Consider the following 20,655-nt stretch of genomic DNA (forward strand, 5'->3'; position numbering starts at 1 on the left):
AACAGGGCTCTATATATGGAAGCTGAGACTCTGGTATAGTCATAAATCCAGACACTGGTGCCAGAACCTGGGCATGGTCATATACTGCCTTAATCCAGCCCTGCTGAGTACAGCCTGAGTTCCCAGTGCTGCTACAAACCTCAGCGCATTATGGGTAATTTTGCACCGTCATCTGGGAGCCAAATGCACTCAATTCCCACAATCCTGCATGGGGCAGTACGAACTGGTTGATAGCTTCTGGCTGGGATGACCTCTTGGCACCAGAGGGCAAGACAGTGGCACGATGGGCATTGTGAGACAGCACTAGGGGAAAAGTCCAGCACATCTGTGGTATGACGCTGCCCTTTGTTGAACTCAGACTTGAGTCAACCTAAACCAAGGTTGACCCTTGGTTGCTGCAACTCATACCTCAATCTGCACACGACTGTAGATTGTGTCTGGAAGGAGGGTGGGTGCAATCAGTTAATATGCTAGACATGAGCACAGGCTGTTGCTCTCCTAGCTACCTGGTAGCTCCTCAGCTTCCCTGCTGCAGAGCTCAAATTGGAAGGTGAGAAATTCCTGCTCTCCCATAAAGAGCTGTGCGTCATCTCCAGTGCACTGCCCGAGGGGAGCCTGTCTCCATTCCTAACCCAGGCTGTGGTGACCATGGTAGCCAGCAGGATCTTCGCACATTTCATAGAGTGGGAAGAAGCAGGATTTGAAGACGCAGGAGAGACATGACAGGCATCTCTGACCCAGGATGGGAAAGTCATGGGGGAGAACACAGGGCCCTCCTGAAATTACTTCCCCAGCCATCCTATGCAACTAGGGGATTAAACACTCAGTTCCCACTTGAACTAGTGAATGGTGCAGAGCCCATACCTTTAACTCTAAGTGCTGGCACAGAATCTGAGCTCCACAGTCTTCTTCTGCCTGGGGCAGCCCTCCCATATAATCTGACCCCTTTACTCTGCATCTCATTCCCATGGGTATTGCCACAATGGAGCAGACCTGTGGGCCTATCTAGCCCAATATCCCATCTCTGCGAGCTGCTTCAGAGGAAAGTGCATGAATCCCCAGAGGAGGCAGCACTGGGATAATTAGTGACCTTCTGACCCCCTTAGCTAAGGTCAGCTCATACTCTGAAACAGGCAGGCTTCGAGCTATTCACAAGGTTCTTTATTCTTCATTGTTTAATTTTAGTTATTCCCAATACCCCTATAAGCATTTGATCCCTTTTTGGAGTCTACTCAGCTCTCGCGCTCAGTGACATCTTGTGGCAACAAGTTTCCCAAATTAAGTGTGCGGGGAGAGTGTGTGAAGAAGTATTTCCTTTTGCCACTCTTCAGTTTCCCTACAACCCTTCTTCTTGTATCATGAAATGAGCTGAAATGCAGCTCCCACCTACCTTCTCCGGTGCATCGTCTTTCACCAGGTCCCAGCCTGTCTCCTCTCTAAAGATGAGCAACCGCTGTCTTTCCAATCTCTCTTAAGAAGAGATTTCCCCCTCCATTCTTGTCCCTCATCTCTAAAGCCAGTTGGATTCATATAGTTTAAGGCCAGAAGGGACCACTAGATCCTCAAATCTATAACAGGCCATACAATCTCAGGCAGCTATTCCTGGATCAGGCACCTCCCTTCTACCTGAACTATAGCATATATTTTAGAAAGACATTCACTCTTAAGGCTTAATGTATGAAATGATCAGAACCAAACACAGAATTTCAGAAGTGGGCAGCCCCCTGCTTTGGGAAGGATGGTCCAGTGGTTCAGGGCCTTTGAAATAAATATATTCTCACTAGGTGAGAGCTCTTTGGGGCAGGGACTGTCTCTCACTATGGCTGTTGGAGACTCCAGGAGTTACTGTAGTAGAATACCACTCCCTCAAGCCAGCTCCTACATGACTGGATTGTGCCCCTGCACAGATTGAAGCGAAGAGCTTGGCCTTGAAGCATAAACCTCTACTGCTCAAGCTGAACAATAAGGTTGCAGCAGACAAATGCTCTGGGCCCTGCTGGGGGTAGGAGATGAACCCATCGGGGGCTAAGGTTTTTTTTCCTGGAAGAAAGAACAGCCAGGGCCCTCTGTTGGAAATTTTTATTTTGCTGGAAAAGCCGTGGTCAAAACTCCACAACAGATTCTAACAGATAAGCTTCTACGCAAGCACTAGCTGCTTTGGAAACACCTCAGCCACAGTCTAGTCTCAGAGGAGGTGGGTTTGAACTGGGATTCAGATCAACTCCCAAGACAAAAACAACAAATAAATAAAGAGGAGACTTGGGATTCTCCATCCACAACGCTGAGAAGAGAAAGGAAATAATGACGTGAACTCTATGAGTAAGTTACCTGGAAGACAGTGAATCCCCACCCCAACCCATGCAGAATCTGAGCCCAGAAAGGGCCAATGTGGAGTTAGGGGAAGAAAGGAACTATGCTTGCAAGTGTGGGGAAGTGCTCAAGGACTGAAAAATTAAGAAAAAAAAGATACAGTAAGTCACAACTTTACTGAACACAAGAACCTCCATTAAAAATAAACACACTAGAGGCAGCCAATACCCGTCGCAGGCAGCGGGATGGTGGGGGAAGTAGGACAAACTTTCCCGTGTAATGGGAGCCCGAGGGTCCGCCCGAGAATACGCTACCTGAAAAAAAGCACAATACAGTTTCAAAGGCTTATGTCAGAAGTAGCCACGGTGGCAAAAAGCCCAGAGATCTCATCCCCACCCCAAGCCCTCGCACTGTCCACACACAGAACCCATGCTGATTTAAAGTTGGCTTTAAACTGGTACAAAGCCCTGGGTGGACGCTCCTATTCTGAAGAACTTTAAACCAGTCCATAACCAATTTACACTGAAATGAAATAAGCCTGGTTTAAAGCCCACCCACATGTCTTTCTTGCACTGGTTTCTGTCAACCAGTTTAAAAATCATGCCTTAAGTGAAAATTCGTGCAACTTTCAAGTGTAGGTAATGCTAAATCTCTCTAGGAGTTAGCTCAACTTTACCGCAAGGTAGCTCCAAAACGAAAGGAGCACCTTGCCTAACACGATACATGAAGTGTGGTCCAGTTGATAGGAAACTAGATTGAGAATAAGGAGACCAGTGATCTATTCCTGTCTCTGGGTGAAGAGTGGTGGCTGGAGCAAGGAGGAGCCTGCAGAACAACTGATTCTATTCCTGGATCTGTCATTGAGCTGCTGATACACCTGGTCAAGTCTTCTCTCCTCTCTGCACCTGTGGTCCCCCTCCCAACCTGGGTCTATTTAGACTGCAAGCTCTTCAGGGCAGGGACTATCTTTGTCTGCAGAGTACAGTGGGACTCTGATCTTAATTGGGGACCCTATGTGCTACCATAACACTAGGCTGACTGGGTCAAATTACTAACACTAGCTGTATAGACACTGATGAATCTCCACAACAGCCCCTGCGTGGTAAGATGACAATGGTGAAGTGACTCACAGCTTGTCTACACAGGGACACTCTGGAAAGTGAAGATGAATTAAGTAACGGTGTGAATTTTAAGTGGATTAAACTGCATTAAGCCCCTGTGTGAATGCTCTTATTCAGAATTAAAATGGCCTTACTTTGGTTAGCATAATTCACTTCCAAAGTGAATTAAACTAAACTGAATGGAGGCCACCGTAGTTCTGAATAAGAATGTCCACACAAGGATTTAATGCAGTTTAACTAATCCACTTTAAAAGCTAAGTCACAATTTTCTCACGGGCATGGCTACACTTGCAGATGTAGAGCGCTTTGAGTTAAACCAGCCTTCGTAAAGCGCAGTAGGGAAAGCGCTGCAGTCTGTCCACACTGACAGCTTCAAGCACATTGGCGTGGCCACATTTGCTGCACTTGCAGCAGCATTGGGAGCGGTGCATTATGGGCAGCTATCCCAGCATGCAAGTGGCTGCAATGTGCTTTTCAAATGGGGATGGGTGGGGTGGAGTGTGACTGGGAGTGTGTATGTGGGGGGAGACGGAGTGGGTTTTTGGGGGGCTGAGAGCATGTCAACATGCGGTCTTGTAAGTTCAGACAGCAGCAGACCCCCCCCCCTCATACAGCATTCCACAGCAATGGTTGCTTTGTCTCATAGGAGATAAGCAACCTGCTGTCAGAACCTGAACTTTCAATGGGCATTTCTGCATTCCTACAGCCAATTCCAAACAATGACAAGAGTGGCCACTTCACTTAAGGGGATTATGGGACCTTTCCGGAGGCTGATCAGAGCGCAGTAAAGCAACACCTCGTTCACACTGGCGCTGCAGCACTCCAGTGGGGGTGCAGCAAAGTCATTCCACTCGCAGAGGTGGAGTACCAGCAGTGCTGTAGCCGCGGAGTCAGAACGCTCTTTGTGCCTTGCCAGCATGGACGGGTAGTGAGCTAGTGCGCCTGGGGCTCTGCAGTTTCCACAGTATGCAGCCGATGAAGTGAGCTGTAGCTCACGAAAGCTCATGCTCAAATAAATTGGTTAGTCTCTAAGGTGCCACAAGTCCTCCTTTTCTTTATTGCACTGTAACTCACAAGTGTAGCCAAGCCCCAAGTGTCCCCGTGTAGACAAACCCTTAGTTTGCTGGAGCTTAACCCTCACTACAGCCAACTAAGGACACTTCAACTCTGAATGACAGTGTCCACATAGGGGTTTGATGTGCTTTAACTTCACACCTTGAGTTAATTAGTCTTAACTCCCCAAAGTGTTCCCCTGTAGACTAGACCTCACAGTTACAGAGAAAATTAGATCTCAGGCCTAACTGCCTCCCAATGCTGCACTTCTCTCTCTAGTGTAGACCACACTGCTGCTGCCACAGGTCTCACCCGCAGAAGCCAATGGAGCTACATCTGCTTCTGACTGTGCAGCACTTACTGCAAATATTCAGCAGTGGGTCCAAGTTAGCTCAAGATGACTTTGAAGTCCCTGGAGTTTAATTTTAATGCTAAGTGAAGTCCGTTCTGTGCTCTCACTCTGGTTCCCATTCAGCAAAGCCTGTGCTTACATCCATCACCATTCAGCAAAGCACATGCTTAAGTTCCATTGACTCAAAGTATGAGCTCAGTTTTAAGCATGTGGTTCACTGTCTGGCTGAACTAGGGCCACTACCTACTATCACATATATTCTGCTGACAACAGGAGCCAATGGCATTTTGGGAGGCCCTTTGCTCTTGCAATGACTTGGCAGCCAGAGTGCTGAGTAAGTTACAGTAAGAGGTTATCAAACAGAATGAACGAGTTAAAGTTTTAGCTAATCACTGCTTTGGGGTTTCGTTGCCTCCAAGTGTCACTCCCCACACCGGCTACCACAATCTTGGACAATGCCCAGTTTTGCCCATCCAACACATACTGACAGGTTATAGAGCTGGTGCATTTACAAACTGCCATTCACAGCCAAATTCCCACCACTGCCCCTGTGGAATACTTTATGGGCTTTTACAAGACAGTGGTGAAGCTGGTATAAGAGCTCATGTCAGAGGCAAAGTGCATTTGCCGATTCAGCCACTCCACTGGTTGAACACAGTTGTCCACATTAATGTGCGTTGTTTTGCTCTGCTGTACTCAAGATTCCTTCAAGCTAAAACAACACAGCACAAACTATCTGCTCTGATCACCGCTAAAACCTGAGGGAACTGAATCAAAGGTATGTTTTTAGAAGGATTTTGATATTCCAGTGCAGCATGTGCATTCTAGCAGTCTTGCAGACTTGAAAGCCCGTGCATGATGATGATTTATAAATGTAAAGCCAGACAGGACCATTAGTATATATGTGCTGCCACTCCCAAATAACACAAGTGAGAGAACGCCACTCAGCCCAATATTTTGTATTTGAATAAAGCACTTTCCAGAAAGACAGCCAGGCTGGACTGGAGGCTTCATGAGATGGAAAATGCACCACTTCCCCTGGGAGTTTATTCCAATGGTTAATCAACCTCACTGTGGAAAATTTGTGCCTCATTTCTAATTTGAGTTTGTCTGGCTTTAACTCTCAGCCATTGGTTCTTGTTCTGTCTCTGCTAGATGTGAAAGCCCGTTAGTAGCCAGGATTTTCTCCATGTGAAAAAACTTATACACTGTAATCAAGTCACCTGTTGAGCAGGACCTGGTTTGGGGAGACATAAGGGATGGGACTAGGATGACAGAAAAGGCAGTAGAAAGCTCCCAGAATTTTCTTTCCATTTGCGATTTCTGCCACTGCCCCCAAATGTAGGGGTAAAGAATGAAGGTTAAAAGAAGCCAGGAGCACGGGAGGGGCAGGGGAGACAGGAGAAGATGAGCAGGGATTGGGAAACAGACCCCTAAAACCTGTAACCCCAAGCCAGGAGTTTGGAGCAGGACAACAGGTCAGTCCAGAGAGACTGATTTATGAAGACATGGTCAGGCTGGACAGCACAGCTATGGACCTGTAGGAAGGAGAACAACCACCAGCGTGTCCATAGCATTGGAAGGGCCCTGGACAGCACCAAGTGTCAGCAGAGTATATGAAGGCTGTGGTGGCAATGGGGGCGAGAGATGGTTCAGAGTTACACAAAGGGGAATTAGTCAGGAGTAATAGGATGGAGTTAAAGGAAATAGCAGGAGAAAACTGAGGGATAACATCCCAAGAGAAGCAGGAATCCAGGTGTTTGAGTTGGAACTGGACAAGACAAAAACCCTGAGAACACTCCTGAGTTACAGTTGGTGCCAGGGTGAACTCACTTCATGTTTTAAAGATCTGCTTTGCAAACACAAGGCCTAACAACTTAAACAAACAGATTCTCACACAATCACATGACTGCTGGGGCTTTAACACCAACTATTGTGAGACTTGTGATACAGTTGAGAAACTCAGCAACACAGAGGTTCCTGCCCATGTGAAATGTACTTTTAAGATTAAAGCTGACAGACTTTTTAAAACTTGGAGTTTACTCTTGTTGCATTTCACTGAAACAATGAAAACAGATTGGTTAACTAGACTTTGTTTAGTCAGTATCTATTGGCTCTCAGATGCTGCAAACAACGTAGGGAAAGATTTCTTTCATAAATCTTACTAACAAATATCTCTACTGACCCAAGCATTTTAGAGGTTTTCATGCCACAAGGGACCTCCTGTAGTCAGGCCTGTACAACAGGCCAGGGAATTTCATCCTATCATGCCCGGATCCTGTTCAATAAATTGCAGCTGAGCTGAAGTGTGGCTTTTAGAAAGATTTATAACCTTGATTTAAAGATTTCAAGCAATGGAGAATTGCAAAGGCTTGTTTTAAAATTAAGACTTGTTGGGGACAAATCTGACTTGACACTATTTTTAAATGTTGTTCAGGGACAGAAAAAGAAAGTCTATTTTATAAGGCCCTTAAACAGGAAGATCAAAATCTCTGCCAGTTTTAGAGTATGCTGAAAGGTTAGCAGCATTTGCATGGCAGAAATAAGTGTGCAAAAATAATTCTATCCTCTTCTCAAGAATAAATTACTGGGTGATTTCAAGGCCTATAAAAAAAAAAAAAGGCACATAGACAACACTTCAAATCCAGCATGGAGATATGGATCTTGTCAGCTTTCCAACAGGGGAAACAGTGACATATTCCTTACTGACCTAGAGCCATTATAGTAAGTGACTGATAAACATAGCTTTAAATCTGGAGTTGCTTTAAAGTCCAGATTTAGACCCTGTGCTAAAATAGCAAAGCAAGGTTGACACTGACCCCATACCAACTGTCTGAGTGCATACTGCCTATCTCAAATCATCTTCATTCAAAAACATGATGAATGAGTTAGGATAGGACAAAAGAGCTGGGCCCACTCAACACTGGTGGTAAAGATTATTCTAAAAGACTCCATGCCCGTCCCATGTGAATGCACACTTGTTCTGGCTGCTTCACGATATAGGTAGTTCACTGAAGTGCAAGTACTCCATTAATGTGGTAAAGGTGTCAGGCTTTTACCAGCAACCCTAACAATATCCTTTCACTCGGCTAAAGTTGGTAGATCACAGAAAGATGCTAGTGGAAACCCTGGTAAATCTTACTGTGCATCAAGCCCAATTTATACTCCAGCAGCACACACGTCCTGCCACTCACAAAGCTCTCACCTCCGACTCAAAACGCAGAGTACCGCGCCCTGTCTGCGTATGACTCCCGCTCGAACCGCTGCACATCGTAGAGGGAGGCCCGAGCGACCGACGAGACTGGAGACAGCTGACAACGTTCGTAAGCATATGCCTCTCCGACGGTGGTGGCCGCGGTTGCCGTGCGACGCAGGGGGCTTCTATCCCGGGTGTAATAGGTGGAGGACGCGGCTGCCGCAGCAGCAGTTGCAGCTGCAGCGACTGCTGCTGCTGCTCCCGGGGTTGGCAGCAGCGCTCTATCGTAAGGGTCTAGGGTAGTAGTGAGGCGATTGGCCATGGCTGTGGTGGCGGCCATGGCTGTGGTGGCGGCCATGGCTGTGGTTTGTACTTGGGAGTATTGCGCGTACTGCGAATACTGGGCCATTGTTTGCTCTGCATAGGCGTCGTATGCAGATGCCGTAGCATAGGGCCTCACGCGGTATCTTTTGTAGTAGTCGACCATTGCTCCATACCCATCATCGTAATACATGGTCTCCCCATAGCCCGCGGGGTAGGGAGTGCGCACCGCTCCGTACTGCTCATTATAGGTTTCGGTAAAGTCAGGCACTTGCCCCGTGCGATCTACCGGACACTCTTTAGACCAGTGCCCTTCTTTCCCGCACCGATAGCAGCCGCTCTTGTCTCCCATCCCAGGTATCGTCCGAAGCCGACTGGTGGACAACTGCACGCGCATCCGCTTGCCTTTAAGAAACAGACGCAAGAATGGTTGCTATAATAACTGATGCCACATGGAAAACCACAAGATTTGCAGTGTGCAAGAACCAAGTAACTCAACCATCTCATTCCCTGAGCAGCCAATCAAAACCTAGCCTTTCCACAACCTTCCGCATCATTCACAATAGGGACAGGTTTCAGAGTAGCAGCTGTGTTAGTCTGTATCCGCAAAAAGAACAGGAGTACTTGTGGCACCTTAGAGATTAACAAATTTATTTGAGCATAAGCTTTCGTGGGCTACAGCCCACTTCATCAGATGCACAGAGTGGAACATATAGTAAGAAGATATATGTACATACAGAGAACATGAAAAGGTGGAAGAAGCCATACCAACTCTAAGAGGCTAATTAATTAAGATGAGCTATTATCAGCAGGAGAAAAAAAACTTTTGTAGTGATAATCAAGATGGCCCATTTCAGAGAGTTGACAAGAAAGTGTGAAGTCAACTTCCACCTTTTCATGTTCTCTATATGTACATATATCTTCTTACTATATGTTCCACTCTATGCATCTGACGAAGTGGGCTGTAGCCCATGAAAGCTTATGCTCAAATAAATTGGTTAGTCTCTAAGGTGCCACAAGTACTCCTGTTCTTTTCACAATAGGGAGGAATCCCAATTGGCCAAGCTGAATGGTTGTACGGTAAGAATCCTGCCATGAATAAAAAGCAACTTCTCCTGAAAAGTAACATTTGAGTGGCATTAAGGCCTGCTTCAGGAAGGTACTTAGGTCCTGATCCAGATAGCTACTTGACAGATGTGAACCTTTAGCCCTGTGACGCTATTTATGTGCTTAAAGTTAGACATTTCCCTAGTTCTTATCTTGATCTGGACCTAAGTCTGCTCCAAGACCAGACTGTCAACTGCTTCTTCACACTAGTGAGCAGCTACATGTCTATCTAGGGACCTATATGGCTCCTGTAGGGTCCAAGCGCTTCACAAGCATTAGCATCTTCACACCAACACTGTATAAGATAGGAAAGTGGTGTCATCATTGTATAGGGACTGAGGCACAGGGTACATGCAGCGACTTTCCCAGGACCACACAAGGAGTCTGTGAGTGAGCCAGGAATTGAACCTAAGGCTCCCAAGTCCTAAGCCAAAGGCCTATTAGGCCATCCTTACTACCCTGGGGAAATAACTGGGTCTGCTCTCATGAGTAAGTGCTCCCCAAGGTGACTATGCAATTCATAGCCTGGCTCTAGACAATTCTCTAATCCAGTCTCTGCCTTTTGGGATAGGGAGGTAACTATAGGGGATATCAGGCTCAAGAGTGGGTTTCCAGAACCTTAAATTAGCTTTCACACACTCTTGAGATTACCCCCTCCCTCGACCCCATAGAGCTTGCAATGACAAGTGGCCTATTACTGTAACTCATGCTGTAGCTCACTCTCTCTAGGCCTGTATGCTACAGCTTTGGCTGTGCAGAACCTCAGTTCTACGCAATGCACTTTCAGTTAGTCAAGCCAATTGTCGCTTGTACGGAGCTTTTCCATTTGGAGAGGCTGCACTCCTAAACCCTTCCTACCATCGTCAGGGTCCAACAAGGGGGAACCTGTGCAACAGAGGAAACGGAACCAGACTATTATCTCTGCACTCAACTGGCCTAGTTCAGTAGCCACACCCCACAAGCATGAAACTTGGATGAGTCAGCAGCTGCGTTCTGCACCCAGGAGGTTGGAATTTTCAACATGCTCAGGTCCTAGCTAAAGGAGAAGGCAGATGGGAGTCTAACTCCTCTGGGCTCCTTTGAAAATCCCAGTCAACATGGTTAAACAATTGGGCTCAAAGTCCAACTTCTCCAAGAAGTAATATCAAATAGAGGGTGGGGAAAAAGCCACCTGCTCAGCTCTCCCAAGGTGGATTGGAATAATGGTAGCCAAGGGCAGCACACAGTGTTGGGATCAGCAAGTTGTATCAGACAAAAGAAAAGCCTCTGAAAGCGAACAAGGATAGGGTAATCATGATAACACTACTTGCGACACAGTCCCAATGGCTTTATGGGAGACTGGATTCAGAGTAAGGGATACACAAGGCAAAGAGCGTGACAGCAATTGGGGAAGGTCAAGAACTGCAGCCTGGTAGGGAGGAATGGATTCTGATCCAGGTGCAGTTGTATGCCACCTGGCCTCCCACCTAGCTTACAGCTCAGATCAGCTGTTTGAAGACAAAGCTACTCTTGCAGGTTAACTGAACTAAGAATTAAAAGCCCTCTCCTCTACTGCTGGAGAACTCATCATAAGAGCTATGTGTTCTCCTTTGAATTTTCAGTTTGGCTTTTTGTGGGGCAGTTAAATCTCAGTGTGGATTTTTGTCTGGATGGCCATTCATATAACACCCAGGAAAAGCAGCATCTGGACACCTTGTGGCCACTTAACCATTGAGGAATGTAAAAAAAAAAAAAAAAAGATTTTCAAAAAGAAACATTTGACTAGCTACATTCCAGCAATTTTAAGAAGCTGAACTACCATCATAGTGACAAGGAGGCACTGTGGGTCTAGTGGGCAGACTGCCAATCAGGAGACCTGAGGTCTGTTCCCAGCTCTTTTACTGACTGGCTGGGTGACCCCAGGCAAGCCCCTTCCTCTTTCTGCACCTCCTTTTCCATCTTTTGGCTATTCAGGGGAGACACTGTGACTCGCAATGTTTGTACAGTGTCTAGCAAAATATGGCCATGATCTGAGTAAGGATCTCTCTGTGCTATTGCAATACAAATAACCGTGGTGATCTTTTTAATTTCTAAAGGTGGAGTGTAGTAGGCTGAGTAGAGCTGGCCATCTAGCAGGGAAAGTGGGTCAGATCATGAAATCATGGCTGATGAAAAGCTATCCATTTGGAGAAGACAATGTGAGAGTGTCACCAACACATCTCTGGCTCCTCAGAGACTGTTTTGGGGAAAGAGGACATCTATCTTCCTAATACCATACTGCCAAAATTAGCTTCTCAGATTATGTGGATTTCTATTTGACAGAGAAATCAAGTATATTCTAATGTATAGAGCAGAGCCATCGAACAGTACACAGCACAACCCCACTTGGGACCTTGGGAACTATCACAATATGAAGTTACTACTACTGGCATCTGTCCCACAAATCAAGGGGCCTGGGTATTGTTTAACAATATCTCTCTCTTCAGTGGAGCTTTCTATCTGTTACTTCACCTCATTTGTAAGTAACAGTATTCCTACTATGCAGAGGGAGAAAGTGGCACAGAAAGGAGAAGGGACTCGCCCAAGGTCACTCAGCTGAGCTGGGAATAGAACCCAGGTGTCCTGGCTCCCAGCACAGTGTCCTAGTACTGGGCCACTTCAACAGCCCGAATGGATCTGCCCAACAACTTGAATGAAAATGGTTCTGGTCGCCTGATATCCACATCAGTATATACTGGCTGCTAGACTCTGGTGCCTCCAGAGAAGGGATTCTCAATGTGGGGAAAGCAAACAGGTGTCAGAGAATCACAGCCATACTGCCATCCCACATTACTGACTGGAGGGGGGATTCAGATCTGGAAGAGGTTGAGAACTACTCCTCCAGGACACCTGGAAGAAAACACTGTGGTACCGACTGGACACCAACCACCTCTTTCAGGTAACATGCTTGGTGCTAAGCTACAATACACCTCTTACCAACAGACCAAGCCTCCAACATATTAAGCCTGAAAAGGTGGTAAGATTTACTGCTTAAGTTCCTACAAGTGTACTTGCTTGGGGTGGGGGAATCGTGTAAGTGAGGACTTCAGACAAAAACGTCTCTAACCACTGCACCAGCAGAGGCTGAATACAGACATTCCAGGGGACACTTATGAAATTGCAGAGAGATTCAAACCTACCAAACATAGATAAGTGCCCACCCTTTTCCTTTGCTCACGCAAGTGGGTGACGAAGTGGGAATTTTCTGTAATGTTTTCATGAATCCTAGACATGTCTCAGTTTCCCTCTCTATACTGCCATGCTACCCAGTGGCTGCACAAGGATTAACATTGCTCCTGGAACAGTGCAGGAGACAGGACGTGTGTGTGTGTGTGTGTGTGACCTTGCTGTCTGGGTAGAACTATAAAAGTCATTAAAGAAACTGACCCAAATCAAGAGGGCCCAGCTAGACAAAGACTCCCCAACAACTGAGGAACCATCACCTAACAGCAGGAAACCCCTGCAGGAGCGACATGTGAACAGAGCTGGAGAACAAGGTGCCAGGGGACTGGAATAAGTGCTTGCCCTTTTGGAGCTCTAAGCTTTGCCCTGAGGGGAGGGAGAGGAGTGGAGTCCATCACAGCTTGGCTGGCTCATCATGGCATTGGCTCGGCCAGGATGGACTATAGCTTAACTTCTGCCTCACTTTGCTGACCCAAGAATTTTCAGATTCAGTAGCCAGATGACTACCAGATGATTACCTTGTTTTGAAAAGGCTGCCTGTGTCACTATGAATACTCACAGAAAGCATTGCGCCCTGAAGGGTTACAGTACAAGCCTCCAGTAGGAGTTGCAATTGGCTGGATTCACTGCAAGGAGGCAGAGAGAGAGAGAGAGAGAGAGGCAGGCAGGTTTGCAGTGCCAAAAGCCTGGTCTCAGTCCTGGAAGCCACAGGCTTGCCCCTGTGGAACTGTGTGGGTCCTTGGGGCCTGGCACATTAAAGGCGTCACTCCCAGGAAACTGGTAACCGGTTCGCATAGATCAGACGCTGTGACTCCAAGACAAAAGGCAGTGGACTTTTCTTCTAGTAAGTGGTGTTGAGAATCAGAACTATGGGCAATTCTGCTTTACATGTTTATTGCTCTTTTGGGGTATTTTTTGGGGGGGATGGGAGGGGGTACAGGTTGTTTATTGCATAGCCTCAGAACGAGCCTGTGGCGTAGCCACTAGACACGCTCAGTGCAGCGAGCCCAGCCAGGCACCGCAGGGCTGGGGGAAGAGCAGCCGCTCATGCCAGCCCCCAAACCTCAGCTTCGTTTCAGTAAAAAGAACCAAGGACAAATGCAATTGCAGAGAAACAGCGTTAAAACAGCGCCAGATCCACAGGCAGCAGCCGCGCCAGGGCCTCGCTCACCTCTAGGCACAAGCAGAGTCTAGCTCACCCCAAATCATGAGATGGTTTACAAAGAATCATGCATTTAAATCTAATACATTTTGGGTTCTTTTTACCAATCTTCTGGTTGGAGCCTTTATGATTCAAATTGTGAAGCTTTTCTCTGTCACTAGGAGGGCTACAATGGGATGGGGGACCCTGGTCTTGGAGGACACCCATAGGCTGGTGGGCTTGACAGCAGCAGGTATTCTTCTTCTGAAGCCTGCTGGCCTTGGTGTGGAATGCTCCCCCTCCTACAAGAACATGGTGGTTCGGTCCCCGGCAGTCTGGACAATGCCACTTTGCCTGCTGACAACCTGTGTTCAGGGGCAGAAGCCCCTTAACACGCCAATGGAGCTGCAGAAGATGGCCCTAGGTGAACAGCTCGCCAGGCCAGCTGTGGGCTGCAGCACTAGGCAGAAGGGCCAATTGCTCTGTGAAGTTACTGGCAGTTTGTCAGGGAAGTAGGCAGCCAGAGACTTTTAGCAGTACACAAGAGAGGCCTTTCTTCCAGAAAAGAGGCAGGATCCCATATGCCACGTGGGGGAAAGAGGACAGCAAAGAAAAACTCTCTCTCAAAAATAAGAGAGATGTTGGACTCAAAAGGACCTCGATAGGTCATCTACTCCAGTCCCCTGCACTGAAGCAGGACTAAGCATCATCTGGACCATCCCTGATAGGTGTGACCCATATCTGTTCTTAAAAGCCTCCAATGATGGAGATTCCACAATGTCCCTAGGTAATTTGTTCGAGTGCTTAACTACCCTGAAAATTAGGAAGTTCTTCCTAATGTCTATAAAGTAAATCTCCCCTATTGCAATTGATAGCCATGGAAAGGCCTGAAGAAGCTGGAGGTAGCCGAGCTGAGGATATGTGCCTCAAACAGCCTCTTAAAACACCGGGTGTGTGTGTGAAGATACTTGTTTTTCACTGACACAAAAGCCAAGCTGTTTGATCACAGACAGAAGCAGCCATGCATGTACCAGGAAGGCCATGCAAATGTCCCTTAACTACATGGACCCATCTTCGACCAGCCCACTAAATCCAGACCAAATTATGCACCAAAGACATTCTACTCTGAAGCAAGAAAGAGCAAGCACCATCCTTTGTCAAGTCGCAATGGGTGACAGTGCAAAAATCAAGGAAAGTTACATGATATTCTCCGAATACATGCTATTCCTCCCACCACCACTCCCACTCCCCAAATGCTACTCACTTACCAACCCCGCTCCACAAAAATATTTCCTTAAGGAGCTCCAAGTTCTAATGAGAACTCACTGATGTCATACCTGACCTGGTGAAGAACAAGACCACCCTTTTGGAAAACTTAAACTTGAAAATCCCCAAAGCAGCTGCTAGGAGGTGGCATTGAGAAGATGCTTCTGCCTTTTGAAGGATTTTGCTGTTATTTTAAAAACCTCACTGATAAACCCTCCCCTACCTACTACCTTACCCAAGAAAGAAGGCTACACCAGCATAATCCCACCCCAGAATTAGAATGTCAGGTAGCTCAAGCCAAGGACTCTGGCTGGGCTAAAAACAGTTTTACAAAACCCCAGAGGAAACATTTCTGCTATATTTTAGTGGAAAGTGTGTTTGGATTTGATCATCATAGATTAAGGCCTGAAGGGACCATTCTGACCACCGAGTCTGACCTCCTGCCTAACACAGGCCAGAGAACTTCTCCCAGTCATCCCTGCATCCAGCCCAGAGATTCTGTTTGAGATCTTTTAGAAAGACATCCAGTCTTGATTTAAAGACTTAAAATTCAAGGTCCAATAATTTGCTCTTCTACCTCCAAGGCTTCTTTAGCATTTGAACTCAGAATCTCTGGTACTGTCCGTAACAGCATAACTCTAGGCCAGCCATTCCTCTCAGGTGGGCCTGCTCCTGTCCCATATAAGCCAATATTTTGGTCTTGATTTCAGTGATCAGGCCAGCATCTGCAGCACCAACACAGACTAGTCCACAGGTTCTCGCAACAAATTTTTTGGTGATCCCAGAACGCGGTCACCAACTCTCACTGGTGGACACACTGACACTTTTTTCCTAAAATACTTTAGGAAAAGCAATTAAATATGCACAGGTATACATTACAGTGATTTGGATGTGTATTTGTAGGGTTTTTTGGCAGACTCAACAACAAAAACAATGCTGCCTCCCCCTTTGGCTCCTGCATCCAAGGCTTAGTGGGTCCTGGGGCTTGCTGTGAAAAGTGATATTTGTATATTTGTTACTATCACAGCACACTTAGTATCACTTTTCATAGCCTCCCAGGTAGCTAAGTGGTATTAACAAACATACAAGTATTATTTTTCACAGATACCTAGTAAGTATGCTGTGAAAAGTGATATTTGCATGTTTGTTAATATCACTTTTCTCAGCAAGCCCCAGAACCCATTAAAGCCTGGATGGGGGTGGGGCAAAGGGGGAGACAGCAGGGACCAGAGTCGACAGTGGGATGGATGTGGGGCCAGGGGAGGCAGTGGGGGCCCAAGGCAATGGGGGGAGGGGGGGCGGAATGGATGCGAGGCCAGTAAGGCAGCAGGGTCCTCGGGGGGGAAGGATACAGGGCTGTGGGAGGCAGCAGGCGCCATGGGCGATGGGAGAGGGTGATGAGCCCCACTGTTGTGTGGCCACAGCCAGGACCTGGTGTCTTCTGCCATGCAGCCCCCGGCCAGAACCCAGAGCTGGAGACAGAAACTGCATGGCTGGAGCCAGGGATTGAAGCCTCCTGCCCCGCAGCCAGAGGTGTGGGTCAGTGCCCAGAGTTAGTGCCTGCTGCTGCACGGCCAGAGCCCGGAGCTGGAGCCCAAGAGTGCATGGCTGGAGTCAGGAGTCAGCGCCCACCGCTGTAGCCGGGGCCAGCTCTCACCACTGTGTAGCTGGAGACTGGAAATAGAGCTGTGCGTCAGCACCGGCTGCCGTGCAGCTGGGGCAGGGGGATCAGCACCAGGGGCTAGGGCTGCGTGGCTGGAGCCCAGGCCAGCGCCCACCACTGCATGGCCAGAACTGGGGGCGAGAGGCCGACAGAAGCTCCGCGCCTGCTGTCACACAGCTGGAACCAGGGGCCGGAGGCTGAACCCCGCAGCTGGAGGCCAGGGCTGCATGGCCAGGGCTGGGGTCAGTACCCGCTGCCCTGCGGTTGGAGCCCGAGGCCGAATAGCCCGGCTCCTGAAGTTCCACCACTGGAGCCTGCTGCCCAAACCCCTTCCCCCGCCCACCCCCCCAAAGTGGGTCAAGAACGCACCTCACTTCTGCAGTGTTGTGCCCCACCTCTCTCCAAAGGCGGTGCAGGGCAGCACATCCAGGAGCAACAAAGAGGGAGGGGGAGGGGCCAATGCTTTGCCCCCACCATTACCGCTCAGGAGGCTGTTGTGGCCGCATGAAAAGCCCCTGGTGGCCACATTTGAGAAATGTTGGGCTAGTCTATTTTCATTGTCCAAAAGCAAACAGAATGAATAATGGTAATAAAGGAGATTGATGTGCCTTGTATTTTACTAACCATGGGATTGCTGGGCACAAGGGGAGCAAATACAACCTTGAACTGTGGTTTTTAACCCTATGGTTCCACATGGAGGTGCTGATTCCACCAGTAAGAGAAGCATGGCAATCACGGAGCTCATTTCATAGATTCATAGAATATCAGAGTTGGAAGGGACCTCAGGAGATCATCTAGTCCAACCCCCTGCTCAAAGCAGGACCAATCCCCAATTTTGCCCCAGAACCCCCTAAATGGCTCCCTCAAGGATTGAACTCACAACTCTGGGTTTAGTAGGCCAATGCTCAAACCACTGAGCTATCCCTCCACGTGTTGAGGCAGTTACATTTCACATACACACGCATTCAATGTGAGGAAAACTGACAACTCACAGGGAAAGAAGAGACTTTCTGGTAATAATTCAATTAGCAAGACTGGGGATCAAGAGAGACAATCCCCTCACCCCAAGCAAATCACTTCCATCTTTCTCCTCTTGTCCTCAGAGGTTAGATTTGGTCCCACTTCCCTTACTGCCCAAACTCCTTCAACCCCAATGCACACACGCTCCTACAACTAAAAAAGCTTTGTTGTAGCGATGATGGAGCCAAGTTTCTCCAGTCAATGGCCTCAGAAGTCAAGAGCTGAGTGAGGTAAAGTTCAGAGCCTACTAGGGAAAGCAAGGACCAACTGACTGACAGACACACACACACACACACACACCCTACCCCTTCAGGAGAGAAGGATCCTGCTCAGCATGTTTGGTTCTTCCTGTTTCCCTGGAACAGCTACAGGGATGGCAGGGAAGGTAGGTTCAACTACTCACTTCCTTCAGGTTCCAGTGCCAGCGACCAAGCTGAGGCAGGGAAGACCCATATGACCCTGTACTATGCTGACTTCAGTTTGGGCTGCTTTAAGGGTTTATGATGGTGCACAGAAGAAACTCCCCATTCAAAACCCACAAAGCCACACGCATTGTCCTCCTTAAGACTATCCTCTGCTGTGATGCCTACAAGACATAAGAATGGTTAAGAGGCTTCCGTGCTGGGGCAGCTGCTTATTTCACTGTTACATTGCGGTACTGTATCCTCCTGCTGTGTCTTGTCTTAGACCGTAAGCTCTTTGGGACAAGGACTGTCTTGCTATGGATTTGCACAGAGCCTAGCACAATGGGGCCGAAGCCTCCAGGCATGCTACTGCAATGCTCTGTAACTGAGCAGGCAACTTAAAGCCCCACAGAGGGTAATGCCACTTTATAAGATACATCAACTCCTCAGATGACACTGAGTCCACATTGCCACCTGGCCCAACATTTCCATCTTCTTTCAACAATGGGAAAAACACTGGACAGGAGGGAAACAGAGGGAGAGCGAGGAGTGAGACCCTCCCAGAACAGGGATGGAACAAGAGATACGGTGTCTCCCATCTGCTCCCCACACCCCACAGGAGTCTCCTATCCTCCCCCACCTGTGGATTTCTCATCCCCTCCCCTGCCAACCACACAGGGGGCTGGTCCAGCAGTGAAATCTAGGACTAGCGGCCTAAACATTCTACCCCGAGTTGCTTACATATTGTAGAAGAAACAAATGCAAAGTCCTCTGAAAAATAATGGAGTTAACTTAGTTGAACAGTGCACAGACTCAAACACAAGTCTTTCGCGGACTCTCTAACACAGAATCTGGTTTGCACAGTTACCTTGTAACACTTAACGTCAGGAGTGAGAGCTCACATCTCGAGCAGACCCTCCCCATACCTTGGCTTCATACTCAGAGATACAGCCTCGCCATCCTGCATTCCCACCTGACCTGCTCTTCTGGACAGAACCTGGCGCTACCTAGTCCTAGCGAAGGCTGCACTTTCCCTAGTTCATGTTTCACCTTGGAACTCTGTGTTGTCTAGGCCCCTGATGGCCTCCACCGCATCCTCAGCCCGCTCCATGTGCACAAAGGCATAGTCCTTCACTATGTCGCACTCGATTACCGGGCCATACTCTTCAAACTTGGCCCGCAGCTCCAGGTTCGTGCAGGTGGTGCTGATGTTGCCCACATGCAGCTTGGTGGATGCTTTGCTCTTGTTCTTGCTGGCTTCCACGTTGATGCAGACACCATGCAGCTTGTGGTGATGCAGGTTACGGATGGCATCTTCAGCCGCTGTCTTGTCTTCGATGTGCACAAAACCATAGTTTTTGATAATGTCACATTCCAGCACCTTCCCATACTGCTCAAAGAGCGACCGGATCTCTTGCTCCGTTGCCTCCCGGGGCAGATTCCCAATGAAGAGTTTCACCATCTCAGCAGAGCCTGTGGGTGGAATAGTTGAAGATGAGGCACTAGCACAAGGAACAGTTTGACTTAGTAGTTGCCAGTGTCCCTTGCCAAAAGACATCAGCTGCGGGTAAGGCAACACAGTGTGGAAAGACTTGTTTTTAAAGGCAACATTATATTTGTGTAACAGAAACCTCCTGCTTTCAAATATCAGCTCTCGAGTTATATTGTCAGACTTAAGAGGCCCACTTTTTATTCAGCTAGTTGCTCTTTAATTGTAACTCAAGATAAAGTAATCTGCAATCATCGAGTAGTTATTCCCAGCACTCCTGTGTTCTTTCCAGCCCTGCTCTGGGAGGGGGTAAGGTCTAGTAGGTCGAGGGTCCAGTGAAAACGGGGAGGGGGCTGGGCGCCAGGCCTCCTGAATTCTAGCCCAGCTATGGGAGGGGGTGGGGTATAGTGGTTAAAATAGATGAAAGGGGCCTGGGAGCCAGGACTCCGAGGTTCTTTCCCAGCGCTAGGGAGAGGTGGAATCTAGTGGGTCGGGGGGGAGGGGCTGGGCGCCAGGACTCCTGGGTTCTATCCCTGCCCAGTCCTATTTGCGAGGGGGAAAGCGGGGGACTGAGGCCCGGCTCTCTCACCACCAACAGCACCTCTTCCTCAGGCCGCGGTCTTGTCTCGATGACGATAACAAAATGGCGGAGCCTCCTACCCACTCCGCCCGGCCATTGACCTCGTCTGGCCCCGCCCCATTCTTCCAACTCCACGCTACTATTGGCTGCTGATGGCCATTAACGAGCCGTTATTGGACAAGTAGGCGTTTACGTCACAACAATGAGTTGTGTGGACGACCGGCCTTCTGTACCGCGGGCTTCCCAGCCAATGGCGTTCCGATCGGGGCGGGTTCCGGTCACATGAGGGGACTGCAGCCAATTAGGGCTGGCGGGGAAAGGGCGGAGTCTCTTCGCGCCGTGCTCGCTCCAGCGTCTGGGCCGCTGGAGCTGCCGCGAGACTGTGGGAAGAATTTGGTTGCCGACGGGGGACAGCGGCTTCGTGTTGCCCG

General features: G+C 48.3%; 1 protein-coding gene across 2 annotated transcripts; it reads right to left on the bottom strand.

Moving 5' to 3' along the window:
- Window positions 1–2,084: 2,084 nt before the first annotated feature.
- LOC141990622 (RNA-binding protein 4-like) lies at window positions 2,085–20,328 on the bottom strand. Of its 2 annotated transcripts, none has more exons than XM_074958045.1 (4): window positions 20,246–20,316; window positions 19,206–19,628; window positions 8,042–8,758; window positions 2,085–2,624 (listed from the first exon to the last, which is right to left on the bottom strand). In XM_074958045.1, exons 2-3 carry the CDS (start codon window positions 19,615–19,617, stop codon window positions 8,049–8,051), a joined length of 1,122 nt encoding a protein of 373 aa, XP_074814146.1. In that variant the 5' UTR covers window positions 19,618–19,628; window positions 20,246–20,316; the 3' UTR covers window positions 2,085–2,624; window positions 8,042–8,048. The 2 variants fall into 2 exon arrangements, with proteins under 2 accessions (XP_074814146.1, XP_074814145.1); XM_074958044.1 differs by having other exon boundaries at window positions 2,086–2,624; window positions 20,234–20,328.
- Window positions 20,329–20,655: the final 327 nt, after the last annotated feature.

Source organism: Natator depressus, chromosome 7 (assembly GCF_965152275.1).
Source record: "Natator depressus isolate rNatDep1 chromosome 7, rNatDep2.hap1, whole genome shotgun sequence".
NCBI classification, from domain to species: Eukaryota; Metazoa; Chordata; order Testudines; family Cheloniidae; genus Natator; species Natator depressus.

What these genes read in the sequence shown, in the direction of transcription:
- LOC141990622 (XM_074958045.1), bottom strand. Translation starts at nt 19,617, where the DNA reads ATGGTGAAACTCTTCATTGGGAATCTGCCCCGGGAGGCAACGGAGCAA. An exon ending in AGACAACACAGAGTTCCAAG is followed by an intron (nt 8,759 to 19,205) that starts GTGAAACATGAA and finishes TGTTTCTTAAAG; the next exon opens with GCAAGCGGATGCGCGTGCAG.